This window comes from Myxocyprinus asiaticus, chromosome 9, assembly GCF_019703515.2.
Source record: "Myxocyprinus asiaticus isolate MX2 ecotype Aquarium Trade chromosome 9, UBuf_Myxa_2, whole genome shotgun sequence".
Lineage (NCBI taxonomy): Eukaryota > Metazoa > Chordata > Actinopteri > Cypriniformes > Catostomidae > Myxocyprinus > Myxocyprinus asiaticus.
In genome coordinates, this window is record NC_059352.1 from 49,013,478 (window position 1) to 49,030,726 (window position 17,249).

A 17,249-nucleotide genomic window follows, 5' to 3' on the forward strand; every position below is an offset into this window, starting at 1 on the left:
CCATCTACAGGCGCAAAGGTGTAATTTGCAGAAATGGTCAATGAACGAATCAACGAATGAAACTGAACAGATCTTTTTGGTGAACGGATTCAAAAGACTTGAGTAATTGAGATTAATCAAAATCACCATCACTAGTGCCCATATATTCAACCACATTTCCATCTTTGTTCGCTGGAGGCAGTGATTCGAATTTCAGTAAGAAAAGACCAATTTCAGCAGCAAATTCACAGTGTGATCAATCTGATTTAGAGCAGAGCATAGCTAGAAAAAATTATATGGGTTCCAGGCATGGAAATCCCAATTTTAAAGTTTCCTAATAATAATTATAGTGTAATTATAATTATAGTGATGTTGTGTTGTGTTAGCCAACACCACAGCATTAGACATAATTATGACATAAGAAACAGTCTTTAGATTACAGTCTATAATATAGACCACATTTTGTGTGGGCAGCTCCTCCAAATCATATAGATTATATGGTTAAAGCTGCAGCAGACACAAGAACCTTTTCTAGGAAAGTCCATATAGGAAGATTAGCGTGTGGCTGAGCGTAAGCATCGCAATGAGCCAGTGTGAATCTTGCTGAAACCATCCGATCACCCACTCGTTCCCTCATTGCTTTTCTCACAGAGTGATGACTGACTCACAAAATAATACACCACTACTGTCCTGAACTTTCACACTGATGTAGGGGCTGAAAGACCAACTCATGTTCTCTTAAACTTATATTGTCTCTCTCTCACTGTCAGGTTTTCAAGAGTCGCACATTAACAACAGAACAATGAAGAGCAGCAGGCAGGTATTCCAGCATAATAGCAGGGAAGAGAAAGAATTGGAGCATTGATTCAAGCTGTTCACCCCAATTAAGCACCAAGCACCAGAAGTAGAGTTAGTTCTGCACTGCGAAAATCATAATTTATTACTCCAGATTTTTGTCTTGTTGTCCAATAAAATTATCCAAAACAAGAAAAACTATTTGCCAATGGGGGAAGCAATCATAAACCTCACTTAGAAATAACTTAGATGTTAGAATTCTCTGAAAACAGAACTTAATATCTTATATCATTTTGCTTCCCAAGTAAATGCATCTTGTTGGATGTTTAGATAATTGTACTGGAAAACAAGACTAAAATACTGAGTAATAAAATATTTGTTTTGCAGTGGGGTGAGTTTGGCGGTTCATCAGCTGCAGTTAGAAGGTGCAGAGAGCAGTTCTGGAGCGGTTCGGTGCTTTGGCGCTGGAAGCCAAGCATTACCGTCCTCTCTGGTTCTGATGCAGGTGCTGCTGCTCTCTGGACCGGGCCCCACGTTGGTGTGCGCTTTGACCCACACCATATACTCCGTCCACTTCTCCAACCCCTCCAGCACATAGCTGGACACATCCGCGGGAATGTCCTTCACCACGTGCCGCTGCTGGTCCTCACCCGACACCGCCTGATAGGCCAGAGAATACCTGACGATGTTGCCGTGACGACTAGCGGCTGGAGGAGCTGCCCAACTCACCTTGATGCTGGTGGAGCTGAGACTGATCAGGTGCACTTCCTGTGGGGGCGCAGACGGGGCTGGGGAGGGGTGGAGGTTTGAGTTGCTTTGTTCAGTCGTATTGGTTCATTTTTAAAAACACTTGAGTTCACAGAAAAATCCTACTGCCTGTCTATTCAGTCCTAAGGACATATATATATGATGATTCTTTTGAATACAGAAAAAGCACAGGAGAACAGGCATAACGTATTGGCTTTTCCAAATCATGTGAGGGTGTTTGTATGTACCAGAAATTATATCTGCACTGTGAAGGTAGGATAACTATAGGATAACCCTTGTGTTTTCTCGACCAGAGCAAGCAGAAATTAATTTTCCTTGAACTTTTGAGATAAGAGTTAATTGGACTTTCAGAACTCAAAAAATAATCCAGAGTCTAAAAAGACAAACGGCCGTTTAATTCTTAGGGTCAGAGAAAGAGTGGAAAACAGGGAAAGAAAAATAATAATAATAATAATAAAAAAAAAAAAAATGGTATGACATGCTGCTTTATTGTAAGGAATATTATAAAAGACTTCACATAGAAAAACAAAAAAACACACACATTTGTGGGTGTGAATAAGATGAAGAAACAGAAGATGTTCAACACCTGAGGAGAGAGGGAACCAAGAGAGAAAATGAAGAGAGAAAAGAAGATGTACAACAGACTGTGGGGAAAAGGTGGGAGAACTGGGTGAGAAAACAAGATTAAACAGGGAGACGCAGAGAGAACTTTGAGAAAACAACAGAAACAGAGACGAGAGAGACACTGGACTCATCTGCAGACATTTACGTGGGTGTTGAGAAGAAAAAAGTGAGAAAGGGAATAAAAGGAAATGAAAAAATTTGCACATGGGTTTAAGAATGAGGTGAGAGAGAAAGAGATTGTCAGCTATTAATTTTTTACCTACAGTAGAAGAAAGTGTAAATGGAATAAAACAGGAAGAGAGAAATATGAAGAGACGCAATGGAGAGGAGAGAGAAACGGTGGTCAGGTGAAAAGAAAAGATAGGGAAGAAAAGGCGATGAAAGGATATATATGTAAAAAGATGTAAAAGAAAATGAGTGGAGGAGTGCATGGTAATGATAGAGAATGAAGTGAGAGAAGGGTTTAAGGGTGAGAGAACGTTGTACAGAGGGTTGAAGGTCAAAGACAGAAGTTCTGCTCATAAACAAAGTGAGCTGCCTACCCAGACATCACTTTAAAGTCAACATGAAATCAAAATTTACCACATTCAATGCACATTCCTGGTCCTAATATGAATGACCATCAGTGCATGTTATACCAAGTTAAAAAATAAATTCCACATCTAATTTAAATTGCCTGTTATATCCAATATACGTGTGTGTTATGTATTTTAAGCTTATTAGAGTATTGCGCCGTTAGTTTAGCAACTTGTTAACGTCAAACTCTATTGGAATCAACTGCAAGCTAACGTACTATTTTACACAATATTTGCATTTTTTATGCTTATAGTATCGTGCTGTTAGCTTAGCATTATGCTAACATCAAACTCTACTGGAATTAACTGTAAGCTGAGTTTCATTAGTACTATTTTTCCCAATATTTGTGTGTGCTATGTATTTTTATGCTTAAAATATCATTTTGTTAGCTTAGCAACATGCTAACATCAAATTCTGATGGAATCAATTGTAAGTTGAATCTCATTAAAAATATATTATTTTACCCAATATTTGTGTGTGATATGTATTTTTATGCTTAGTATCATGTTGTTAGCTTAGCAACATGTTAATGTCAAACTCTACTGGAATCCCCTGAGAGTCGAATCTCATAAAATTTCACAGTTTTACCCAATATTTGTGTATTCTTATAGTACCATGTTGTTAGCTTAGCAACACGCTAACCTCAAACTTTATTGGAATCAATTGACAGTTTAATGTACTTAGCGTTATTTCTATGACATACACAGTTGCTGTCTGTATGCCGTGTTCCAAATCAGTCAAAAGGTTCCATTACAGATAGGATGCTGCCTTAAAAGACAGCTGCCAATGTAGGCAATAGACAGCAAGGCAGAAAGGTTTAAGAAAAGAGCTAGAGAGACAGATAGAGGGATTTCGGTCTTTTACGTCTTTGAGGACAGTGATTCAAAGACACTTGGACAGAAAAGACAGACGTGGAGACGGATAGAATAAGCCAGTGTTTCTATGGGAACGGCGCCACGGCTTAGAACAAACCTCTCAAAGCTGACACATATAACAAACGGCTGTGAATAGCAAGAGCTTTCTCAGAGGAGATGTCATAAATATCTGAGCTTTAGTCCATATCTCCAGAGCCGGAGGAAGATGAGGACAGAGATTAAGCCACGCCGCATGTGTCACTCTGACGCCACTGAGAAGACACACAATCAGTGTTTGTCGCAATCTATGGTCACTGACACTCTAAACAGACTCTGAACAAGCAGCCAGAACTTTTAGAGCTCTGGACAGTCACAAAAGCTGGTGATTCAGTGAAAATCTTGGAAAGTATGAAATAGACACTAGCACTGCTTTGCTCTGGAAAACACAGGGTCTGTTGCAAGGCTAAAAGTCTACATAAATAACATTAAGTAACATTTTAATACATATAAAAATGAACAAATTATAAATATATTTTTGTAGCATTACTGTATAATGTCAGTCAATATTTCACCATCACCATTTTCCACTAATCTCTCTGACCCTTGGAATATTTGCCACCGTGAGACTTCAGTTATGATGGGAGGTCATATTTTAATGTGATTCTGAATACGGCCATTTTTGTAGTTAATAAATCAATAAATGGTCTGGGTGGACTGGGGAGGGAGCTTTAAGTTGTGAACGCTAGAGTATTTTTACATACTACTTTGAACTCTTATTTCACAAGAGTAATATCCTGTGATCCATGATATGGCACCTTAAAAATGTTACCATCTGGGTGACAATGGCAAAAAGTTTCCAACAGTAATAAATGTTTTATAAAATGGATTGATATGGTGCAGTATGATTAATAAAACACAAATGGATTTGTATGGAAAGTTGGGATGATCTGCACACGTACCTTATTAACAAGCTTCATCAGAGAGATTAGGCTGGGATTGAGCTGTTAAGGGATGGTTAGAGTTTGAAATGCTTATAATTTGAGTGAGAGAACAGGTGGTACTTACTGGACTGGGCCGTCCGGGCCTCAATGGGCTGTGTGTACACCCCGAGTCCCATCTCAGAGCGAGCAGCCAGAGAGAACTTGTACAGCGTGTCTGGCTTCAGGCCTTCAACCGCGTAAGAACCAGCCGGGTTAAAGATCACCTGGTGCTTTGAAGGATAAAAGATAAAGACACACACATAGGCTGTGTTCAGAATGGAATACTTCTGCATATTGCACAGTATACTGTATAGATGAAATTACTCTGATGTCACAATGCAGGCAATCGCGCTTTTTCAATGGTGGAGATATAATAATCTTTAAAGCATTATATAATGTAATAATGTCTGTTGATGTTAATAAAAGTTATTACAAAGGAATATCTGTGGTTTACAGTGAAGAAATTATGTTGGTTCTTTCTAAACTATCGAACAAACCAGTTTTAACTTGATTAAACAAGGTAACAGGTTAATGAATACACATCCTTACATGCTTAAGACACTTCTAAAGTCTGACAAATGTGGCATATTAAAATTAAACCTACTTTCAGACATACAATTTATGTCTTTACTGCTTAAATTATTAACCTACATACAGTAAATAATAATGTTTGACTTACATTTCATCAACTTCCATGTTCAAACTTAATTTAAGCCGTTTTTGATTGAACAATTGTTACTTACTGCATTCAGAACAAATGCAAAGACATAATTTAGCAGTATGACATTATTTTTATTCACATTTCCTTTCACAAACAGTAGCCTATGCGCCGCAATGGTGGAGACATTAGATCTTCCATGGGTATTGTTCAAATAAGGTCTTCGTTAGGTCATATTTGACCTCATGTCTGTCACAGCAATTGCACTTTGGAAATTACAAACAGCTGTTTGCAATTCAATTTTGTGTGATTTCTTTGTGAAAAGTTCAACTTCACCAACAGCAGCATCATGATCTCATTAGCGCAGGAGCGATAATAATGACGGTGATCCGTAAAATCTCATTAATTATGTCAAATCCTGAGTTTATCCTAATCTACCGATCCTGATAGAAATGCAAAGCCCAAATCTCCAATAATCATTAGGATATGCACTGTTTCAACCCCACAAAGAACACTTTTGGGGCATTTTTCAGCTCAATTTGAGTGAAACACCATACACAGCAGTTCTTTTCTCCGCTGCAAAAGAACCCGGAAGTGCCACAGCGGAGTGTTTGTTTCTATACAGTAAATATACTGCTTTTTAATTTTTTATTTATTAAATCTAAACTTTTATAAATATAAAATTGTTCATTGATGTTCATTCATGTTAGTTCATAATTCATTAACTAATGTTCATAAATAACTTTTAAACTTTTAAACGTTTTAAAAGCTAAAAATGTATTAAAATATACAGAGACTAACATTCACCAAGATTAATAAATGCTGTAGAAGTATTGTTTTCAACTATTGCGTTAAATAATGCTTACGTACACAACCTTATTGTAAAGTGTAAACAATAAATAGTATGCAACAATGAATAGTTCAAACAGTAGTGTGCTACTCATTATGCTGAATTAATACTACTGTATTTTTGGTTCATTCATTATGCTAGAAATGGAAGGTGAAGACAAACGCATTGTGTTATGTCAGTATTGTCAGTAATCAAGGTACTCAATGGATACAAAAAAATTGCGTACCATAATTTTGCATGATTTATTTATTTATTTGGCATCTTAACAATGAAAAAAAAAAAAAAGCAAGAATACAAAATAGAAAAGAGATATGCAGGAGAGGTTAGAAACCCTTGTGGGCTGAATACCTTACCTTTTCAATAACAAACACTGAACTCAATATGAAAAAAAAAAAAAAAAGAAGAAACATGTAAACAAAAACATGTAAACAACAAATAAAAAATGAAATAAAAAAACCAAATAAATATATATATAAATATGCTCTTCCGCACTAACCCACCCACTCACAGTGCAAATTCAGTAAAGAAAAAAAGTACCTTGTTTTCAGAGTCGGCCTCCCAGTATGTGAGCTCATATTTGATGATCTGATCTTGGACGGGCCACAGCCATGACAGCATGATCTGAGTGTCAAGTTCTGCCTCTGCTTCAAAACTGGTTGGCTGGGCCGGGACTGTGGACAGAAATGCAGTTCTGTCTTACTATTTATTATTATACAGTTAGTAGTATAATAGTAGTATGTAGTTCACGTTAACTACGGACATGTTACACTAACGTTTTATACATAAAATCACACAGCTCACCTCCTTGCTGTGTTTTAACCTGCAGAATGTCTGATGGTGGGCCATCTCCTACAGATGTGAAAGCCAGCACGCGGAGGCCATATGTGATGTCCGGCACCAGGCCAGAGATGGTGGTCAGGCTGCTGTCCTCTGTGTTGTGTTTTTGCCAGGTGCTGAGCGGCAAGTGCAGATCAGACGTGTAGTACACTCGATATCCTCGTATCTGTCCGTTGGGCTCCTCTGGAGGTTCCCACTGGACCAACATGGTGCTGGCGCTCAGCATCCGTGCCTGAACCCGTAAAGGAGGAGACGAGGGGGCCTGTTCGCTGGTCCGTGTCTCCACCGTACCGCTGGGCGGCCCGCGGCCAATGTTATTGACTGCCATGACTCTGAATTCGTACTCAGAGTAAGGGCTCAAGCCACCGATGCTGTAGCGAGTGGAGGCCACTCCATCAACCTCCTGGAAACCATTGTCTGAGACTTTGGCCCGGTACTGAATCACATAGTATGATACGGGTTCAGGGTTACCAGAATCCCACGTTAGAGTCACGCTGGTGGCAGTGGTTTCCGTGACGATCAAAGAGGTGGGAGATCGGGGCAAGGCTGAGAAAGGGCAGAGAGACGAAAAGATAAACAAATGTGCAGTGGCAAGAAAAAGAATGCATATATGCATACATTTGTCTTAAAATCTGGTTTGAAGTTAAGATAATGCACAAACACAATCTGTTTTTAACCAATAACACACAAATTATTGTATTGTTCTTGTACATATTTAATAAATCATTCAAACATTCACAGTGTAGGTTGGAAAAAGAATGTGAACCCCTAGGCTAATGGCATCAACAAAGGCTAATTAGAGTCAGGAGTTGGCAAACCTGGCATCCAATTAATGAAACGAGATTGGAGGTGTGGGTTAGAGCTACTTTATTTATAAAAAGCACTCAGACATTTTGAGTTTGGTATTCACAAGAAGCATCTGCTGACTTGGACCATGCCTTGCAAAAAAGAGTTCTCAGAAGACCTATAATCAAGAATTGGTGCTTTGCATAAAGCTGGAAAGAGTTACAAAGTTATCTTGAAGAGCTTACATATTCATCGGTCCACAGTTAGACAAATTGTTTATAAATTGAGATGATTTAGTACTGTGGGTACTCTCCATAGAAGGGGTCGTCCAGCCAAGGTGACTAAAAGGGCACACCGCAGAATGCTTAATGAGGTAAAAAAGAATCTTAGAGTGACAGCTAAAGACTTGAGGGAATCATTGGAACTGGTTAACATCTCTGTTCATGAGTCTACTATACGGAAAACACTAAACAGGCATGGTGTCCATGGCAGGACACCATGAAGGAAGCCGCTGTTTTCTAACGGAAACATTGCTGCGCACCTGAATTTGCCAAAGACCGCCTTGAAACTCCACAACGCTACTGGGAACATGTTTTGCGGACTGGTGAAACTAACGTTGAATTCTTTGGGAAGAACACGCAGCACTACGAATGGCGTAAAAAGGGCACCTCATCATCCAAACGGTGAAGTACGGTGGAGGGAGCATCATGATTTAGGGCTGCTTTGCTTCTTCGGGGCCTGAACCGCTTGCCATCATTGAGAGAAAAATGAATTCCCAAGTTCATCAAGATATCCTACAGGATAATGTAAGAGTGGCTGTGCACCAGCTGAAACTCAATAGAAGTCGGGTGATGCAGCAGGACAAGGAACCTAAACATTGAAGTAAATCCACTACAGAATGGCTTGAAAAAAAGAAAAAGAGTGTCCCAGTCAGAGCTCAGACCTTAACCCAAAGATGCTGTGGAATGACTTTAAGAGAGCCGTTCACACCAGACATCCTAAGAATATGGCTGAGCTGAAGCAGTTCTGAAAGGAAGAATGGTCCAAAATTCCTTCTGAACGTTGCGCAGGTCTGTGGCAGACAAGCCTCTTGTTTATCAGGAAAGGAGGAAGCAGGAACCAGATTAACAATCAACAAGACTTTAATTACAACATAAATTGCAGAACTGAAACATAATGGCACACACACACACACACACACACACACACACACACAGCGACTGCATGCGTTTCTCTCTCTCTCGAACTGGCGGCCCTGGCTCCTCTTTATCCCTCTCCCAGCTGATTGGGCTGATTCAGTGCCGGGCGTCCGTCATTACGGCCCGGCCACGCCCTCCTCCTCATCACAAGGTCTAATCCACAGCTACCGGAAACGCTTGAAATTATTGCTGCCAAGGAGGATCAACCATTTACTAAATCCAAGGGTTCATTTACATTTTCCACAGCTCTGTGAATGATTAATGGGATGTGTTCAATAAAGACATGAAAGATTATTAACTGTTTGTGTGTTCTTAGCTTAAACACATTGTGTTTGTCTAAACTTGTTACTTTGATGAAGATGAGATCACATTTTATGACCAATTAATGCAGAAAACAGCTAATTCCAAAGGGTTCATAAACATTTCATGCAACTGAACATGGGCCTTTGGAGCAATTTTGATGGCAAATATGCTATCAAATGTTTCCCTCCATTTTTTCCCTGAATATTTCCAAAATGCAGATAAAATGTAGCAAAATGTGTTTTTCCTTAATGGTAACTGCTGTTATCACCATTAATCTGTCGCTGTATCTTTGACAAGTGCGGTTAAGTTGCCCTATTTCCACAGGCGAGCAGAAAAGTGCCAACATTGCAATAAAATTGCTTTTGAAAATGACTCAGAACAACTTTAGCGCTATATGCGATCGGGCAGCTGTCAGAGTCCAAATAGATCAGCTTAAATGAGCCACAGTAGTGTGGAAAGGGATAGAAAAATACATCAAAACCTGTGACTGTGTGGCTTTAGAAGCCTTAAAGCTGCTATAGGCCAGAAATTCCCAGAACATATGATATTAACCTCAGCTAACATGATAATGCATGACGGAAAATGGCAGAGCAGAGCAGTGAGCTGAGAAAAGAGCTACTGTAATGCCATATATACTCAACAAGGTGCAGAAATGATCAATGCTAATGCTGTAACTCGACTCACTTTGACTGAATTGTGCTCAAATTATCTTTGATTCTTCAGTCGGTTTGTGGATTTGATAGACGAGTGGTACTGAGAGTACTATCAAATCTCTCATGCTAGCGTTTAACATGATAAATCTGGAATAATTAAATGCTTTCAATGGATTCCATATCGTGAGGCAAGCCTAAAAATAATCCGTAATGAAGATTTGAAGCTCAGAGAGTTTGTTCGCTCTGTTGAGGCAGAAAAGAGGAGGAGAGTGCCCTCCCCATCGCATTTCAGCTCTGATGAAACATTGATGAGGTGATTGCATGCACTGTCTGTCGGGGTCACTGGGAATCCCCATGAGTGTGTTATTGATGAGACTTTTCTCTCACCATTTATAGGTCCTGTGTCCAATCTGATTAGAGCAACTTTGTTTATTACTGTCTAGATAATCACACACTTTAAATACACAACAGATATCGGATCGTTAGCTGTAGAGAGAGGGATCACTTTTTTTTGGGTAAGTATTTCATTTTAATATTGCTATTTTAAGTTTAAATGTTTCTGTTGACCTCACTACATTTTTAAATGAATATTTTTACTCTAATGCATTTTACCAGCCCCTTTCGCTAAATTTGCAACTGCAAATGTATGCTGCATAATTGGCTCTGTGAAAGCAATGTCTGATTGATGAACAAATTGTTATTTTGAGTTGGTGTTTTTCAATGATTTGGTCTAACCAGCTAGTGAATCAGTCTAAATCGAAATAATTTTAATCTCAATCGGTCAGACAACTCACATACTCACTAATTCTTTTGGTGCAGTTCTCGACCAAACAACTCACTCACTCACAGAATCCGTCGGAACAGTTCTTTATTAACTCACACACTTAACCAGTTGGTGCAGTTCTTGACAAAACAACTCTCGCACTCACGGAATCAACTGGAACAGCTCATTTACTCAAAGAACTCAAAAACTGTTTTAACCGATTCATTGAGTGAATGAGAGTTTTTCACTAAAACGTCTGAACAGTTCTTGAGTTAACAACTCGTTCACTAACTGAACGGCAGTTCTTGAGTTAATAACTCACTAAATTGATCTGAACAATTAATTAATAACCCACTCACTGAATCAGTGATTGAATCAGTTTTTTAATTTACAACTCATTTACTCACTTAATCGGTTGGAACCGTTTTTGAGTTTATAACTGACTCACTCACTGAATCGATCAAAATAGTTGCCTCCGCGTCTGAGACCATCAATCTGCGCATCTTATCACGTGGCTTGTTGAGCACGTTACCGCAGAGATATAGCACGTATGGAGGCTTCACACTATTCTCCGTGGCATCCATGCACAACTCACCACGTGCCCCGCCGAGAGCGAGAATCACATTATAGTGACCACAAGGAGGTTACCCCATGTGACTCTGGGCCAATTTGGCTGCTTGGGAGACATGGCTGGAGTCACTCAGCATGTCCTGGATTTGAGCTCGTGACTCCAGGGGTGGTAGTCAGTATCTTTACTCGCTGAGCTACCCAGGCCCCCTGGTCAGAATGGTTCTTAAGTTATTAACTCACTGAATTGATTGAAACAGTTTTTGAGTTAACAACTCATTTACTAACTGAATTGGTCGGAACAGTTTCTATTTTTGTGGATTTTTTCCCCTTTTTCTCCCAATTTGGAATGCCCAATTCCCAATGTGCTTTTAAGTCCTCGTGGTCATGTAGTGATTTGCCTCAATCCGCTGCCTCCGCGTCTGAGATCGTCAACCTGCACATCTTATCACATGGCTTGTTGAGCGCGTTGCCATGGAGACATAGCACCGTGGCATCCACGCTCAACTCACCACACACCCCACCGAGAACGGACCACATTATAGTGCCACGAGGAGGTTACCCCATGTGACTCTACCCTCCCTAGCAACCAGGCCAATTTGGTTGCTTAGGAGACCTGGCTGGAGTCACTCAGCACACCCTGGGATTCAAACTAGCGAACCCCAGGGATGGTAGCCAGCATCTTTACCACTGAGCTACCCAGGCCCCCTTGGTCAGAACAGCTTTTGAATTTAAACTGACTCACTCACAGAATTGGTCAAACTAGTTCTTTAATTAAAAACTCACTAACTGAATTGGTCGGAACAGTTCTTGAATTAATAACTCTTGCCATACATTATGCTATTTACTTGTACTTTTCATATTTAAGTGCAATAACAGTTACTTTAAAACTTTTACTTGAGTATTTCTCTCATGGTTTATTTTTGTGACTCTTTTTTTTTTCTGGAGTTACTTCCTACGAATGTATATTTAATTATACTTAAATATGACTTTTGTGCTCTTCAAGCAACACTCTCTACTTAATTAAGTCACATCTGGAGCTGAAAATTACAAACTTAAAGTAGATTATTGTATCTACGGGTCCTTGTGTTGGAGGTCTCTTACCTTTGACTGTGATCTGAGCTGTGGTGTCGATCATGCCCAAAGAGGAAATAGCCACACAGGTGTAGTTTGCCGTTTGGCGGATGTTGGTCAGCTCCAACACGTTTCGGCCAACTGGCATCTCCTCTTCCTTGGTTAATTCCATTTCTCCCTTCATCCACTTGACATAGGGCATAGGGGCACCCACTGCCACACAGGTGAGGTTAACACTGCCGCCCGGCATCACCTCGTGATTGGTTGGAGGGATTGAGAAACGTGGCGGAACTCGCCGGACTGTTGAAGGAGTGCAGATAATGTTAACAGAATATAGATGAAGGATGTGGGACCTTTGTGCAAGTTATTTGTATTGTAAATATGAGAGCTATTAGATATGAATTAGCTTTCAGAGTTATCTCACTGATCAATCTGAACAGACAAATTCCAAACTAACAAAATGCTAAGAGACCTTATATTCAAAACATTCAACATATAAATGTCTGTTTTTAACAGTAAATGAATCTCTTTTCTGGCTCGGGCACAGAAGTCGTGGAGTCTCCTTATAGTCTCATTAAATTCAATTTCTTCCAAAGTGCTGACAGGCTTTTCAACGTAATATAACCAACTTTACTCAGCATTTAGTTGGCATTACAAATACACGGTAAGTGTCTTAAAGCAAGACTGGTTACAAAAACATTGTTTCAGCTTTAGACCTTCAGTATTGCTCAGGTCTTTAAGGTTTGATTGTTTTCTACACTCCTTTTTCTACAATAAGGTTCCTGTCACAATGCCTTTAAGATTGCTACGACTGCTATGATTAATTCTGCCATTAATAAAACTATAAAACACATTTTCCAATGTAAAAAATCTATCAAAATCAGTACTGAAAAAAATTAGCTTTATGGACTAAATTAATCTAAAATAGACGAAGAATAGCATCTTATTGTGGTAGAAGAGTCTGATTGTCACTTTTTGTTTGTGTGCCGTCAAAGCTAAACCATCATATTTCACTGTGTGTCTGCAGTTTCTGTTAATAAATGCCATTTTCTCACAGAGTTCATTGGCAAGCAGTCTTCTCAGGGTGTCCACAGAGAGATCTCTAATAAACCGATCTTTTATAATGCCTCTCCATATAAAAGTGGAATTGTTTTCAGATGGCAGCTGAGTTTAATAGAGGCATTCTGTAGCCAGACGTCTACTTATATTTCACAGTAAAAACACGGATAAACAAGTCTCACTTCCAAATCGGAATATTACCTGTTCATTTCCTTCTCATTACCTGCTCATTTCCAGACAGAGGAAATGATTGTGGATAAATCAGGAAAGTATGGGGCTAAATAATTAGATGTGCTCAGTATTTATTTGACTTGAATGCAGTTTTGGAAAGTAGAGCGCTAGCTACTACCAGAACTCCAACAATATGTTCCAGCCATCTGTCTCTTCTTAAATGTGTTATTCGGATACAATGATCTATTTCTGCATCATCAGCGGCATCTAATTGCATCTGTTTAGAGCAGCGAGTTGGCAATGTTGTCACTAATCTTTAACAAGCTATATGAAAAAAATACGGCAAACTATCCATAAAGCACAAAGTGTACTTCGATTTTGACGTGAACGCTTAGTACAGTCAAAGATTATTTAGCAGAGACGGGCAACTTCTATTAAAATGAATGGGGGAAATTTGAACGACCAACGGTCTTTTGGAGTTGGCACAACCCCCTTTTGGAGTAACTCTGCCCCATGCTATAGTAACCACTCCCTCTTTTGGAGTAGGTGCAACTCCCTTTTGGAGTAACCCTGCCCCCATTCTGGAATATCCCCGCCCTCTTTTGGAGTTGGCGCAACTCCTTTTTGGAGTAAACCCGCCCCCATTCTGGAATATTCCCGCCCTCTTTTGGAGTTGGCGCAACCCCCTTTTGGAGTGACCCCACCCTCTTTTGGAGTTGGTGCAACCCCCTTTTGGAGTAACTCTGCCTCCATTCTGGAGTAATTCCACTCTCTTTTGGAGATTCCACCCCCATTTGGAGATCTCCAGCCTGCAGCTATACCTTCTTGCATACTGTTTGTTCAGAGTACAAAAATCAGACAGCACGTGCTCAGTGCTCGAGCACCCTGTTGATGACGAAATTTGCATCACGCGTCCGCATTTGACTGAAGTATACTTTGGACTTAACATTATGTCCAAACCAAATGTGATGCAACAAGTTTCCAACCTCAAGTAATTTGTCTGTCCTCAATGAAAGTGATATACTAAATAAAGTGAGAAAATCACAGTTTCATATGCAAATACATGGAGCAACATTTTTGTTGATTGAGATTTCATGTTACACGAATGACTGACAACACAGCTTAGCACTTAGCACAGCTACTCTTGTCTACTTTCAAGGTGAGGCACTTTATATTTCAAACAAGCCTACATTGTTGCTCTGCCTTCCTTTTAATAAAATATTTGTAAAAATAAGCCTTTATTCTCACCTTTAATTCAATTAGGATATAGTGCTAAAGTTCAGGTAAAGTAAATCAAAATGTATTGTGTGTGCTTCACTCTAGTCAGGTAAACACTGAGCAAATAAGGCTTGTGTTTGTGATCTGTACTGGCCGTAGCCAGAGGTGGCTGGACTGATTGTCATTATTGAGAGATAATCACAGAGTTTGGGACTAGGTTTGTTAGTTGGGTAGAAAGGCCTGCAGGTGTAAAGTATGAGAGAGAGATCACATTAATCCACGTTAGTCACTGTACATAGACAGGATGATGTTACCCATGGACATGAGAGATGGTTACGACATGATGGCGAGAGTTTCACTCAGTTAGAGGTTGTTAAGAAAGTTTGAGAAGTCTCTGCTGGCTAGTTAAGACGGACCGGCATGAGTGGGTGATGCCAGTAGCTGCGGTGGTGAGGTTAGATGATGGGTGGAACTGACTTTATTCACTGATTTCGTGAGAAGTATTGTTGGGAGTGTTAACAGCAATGAAAGCTTGCAGTTAGTCGTGCAGACAAACACATGCATGCAATCTGAAGGGAGAGAGAGAAAGAGATTTGAGCTGCAGGCTTCTAATAAGGAGGATTGGTGCATAATTTGGAAGATGCTGGGGTGCATTCAATAAACAAGTGATCTCATATGCACACACACACAATAGCCGTGCAAGCATGAAGTAGAGAAGCACATTGGTTACATCAGCGATAGTCAACAGAGCATGCATGTGTGACCAATAGAATAAAACAACTAATAAATGTAAAATAAATAAATAAATAATCCATACAAATAAATCAAATAATGTACGAAGTAGCGCAAAGAGTCCAGTTTCAGCTTTTGTCTGATCAATTGAAAAAGATCATGATTAGATTTCTCTCTAAAACAAGCTGTGATCAGAGAGGGATTCCACAGCAAGCGAAGCAAAACAAGTGCTGATGCTGCCAATATTTCTGCTTCCATGGCTGGAGACTACATTCAAACGATTTCTGGAGCACCAAGTTCTTGCAATGTGTTATAAGTCTTCTAGTCTAATATAGAAAACTAGTAAATGTTCAAGCTGTACTTTACATACTTTACCCATTTAAATACTGGAGAGTAAATAAGCCAAAAAAGAAATGTGAACTCAAAGTCCAAAATTAACACTTGCCAAGCACCAAATGCTGGTAAAAATGTAATAAAACGTACTCACGAATGGACTTGCAACTTTATTTGGAACTACGTTCCAAACGTGACTGTGGTGACATTATAGCAAAAGTATATTATGTGGTTCATTACATGTCTAGTGGCAGTTCCGATGTGAAATGTCCACTGTGTGTTGCTAAAAGCGATTTCAATGTTCTCCCAAACAGATGAGGTTTTTAAGGTTAATGCTCTATGGATTTTTAAATCAACAAAACCGACCTCCCTACCCTAAACCTTAAACCTAAACCTAACCGATAGTGTCAGAAAAAGCAAAGCGTGCATGAAAAATGAAAATGCTTGTAAATGTATTGCCTTACAAGTCATGTGCTATAGTAAAAGTATTTAGATGTCATAGATTGTTTTGTGTAAGGAACAGGGCAAAAAGTATTTTTGAACTGATAATCTGCAGTTATACTTGTGATTTGTGTGAAAGTGAATAAAAGTCGCTGTTTTAGCACTAATGTTCTATTCTATTCTAATGTTCATTTCACCACCAATTATTTTAACAGGTAACAGGTTTCCATGAGGCCAAGTTGTTTAAAACAAACTGCAGGAAAGATAATCTCGCTGATGTAAGATGACATGAAATCAAATCACAGTTATACAAACGATGTGTACTAAAAAAATAAAAAATAAAAAACTTTAACAACTTAAGAATCTTCTTACTAAACTGGAATATTTACAATGACAACTTTAGTTGGATGCCTAAAGGGTTATTTTTCTCCAAAACTCCATGTGGCGTTGGATATACTGCATGTATATGTAGTTTTTCTCTCATTATGCCACTGAAACAAAAAATAAGGAATAAAATCACAATGCTTCTTCACATTTTTGCGACAGGTGCAGTTTCACCAAGAGTCTAAGGCTGGCTCATTTAATATTTCATGCTATGAGTGACAAAATGGACCCTGTGTGAACTCCTTCGACAGATGGTGACATGAGTGAGTGCTCTCTATAATTGACAAGAGAGGTCAAATACGAAGACTACAGAGATTCTGAATGTTGGAATGTCTCATCTGTGCTGTGCAGGTGCCAGTGTGAGAGACTAAAGAACAACAGAGCTGAAGATATCTCGCCTCAGGCCACAGAGATAGAAGAATGTGTTAAGACATGAAGACTTGAACAGATCATTGGCATAGAGGTGGGAGTGCCGGCCAAAAACCTGGGACATGTTAACCCATTCCTGTCTCTACTACATATTCAAAATAAAGGTTATTCAATGGATCTTTACAACACATCAGATTTAGAAAATATATCGTGAACCATTTTTGACTACATAGGGTTTCTGAGTTGGCAATATGGTTCTTTGAAAGTACTTGATAT

The 17,249-nt window shown here is 39.3% G+C and overlaps 1 protein-coding gene across 1 annotated transcript in view; it reads right to left on the reverse strand.

Moving 5' to 3' along the window:
• Window positions 1–17,249, reverse strand: part of LOC127445891 (receptor-type tyrosine-protein phosphatase F-like) — a 346,333-nt gene that overhangs the window by 99,689 nt on the left and 229,395 nt on the right. Inside the window, exons 9-13 of the mRNA XM_051706359.1 lie at window positions 12,297–12,566; window positions 6,886–7,467; window positions 6,622–6,755; window positions 4,662–4,806; window positions 1,257–1,562 (exon numbers count right to left, since the gene is read on the reverse strand). Coding sequence (XP_051562319.1) covers window positions 1,257–1,562; window positions 4,662–4,806; window positions 6,622–6,755; window positions 6,886–7,467; window positions 12,297–12,566 — 1,437 coding nt within the window. The remainder of the gene's footprint in view (window positions 1–1,256; window positions 1,563–4,661; window positions 4,807–6,621; window positions 6,756–6,885; window positions 7,468–12,296; window positions 12,567–17,249) is intronic.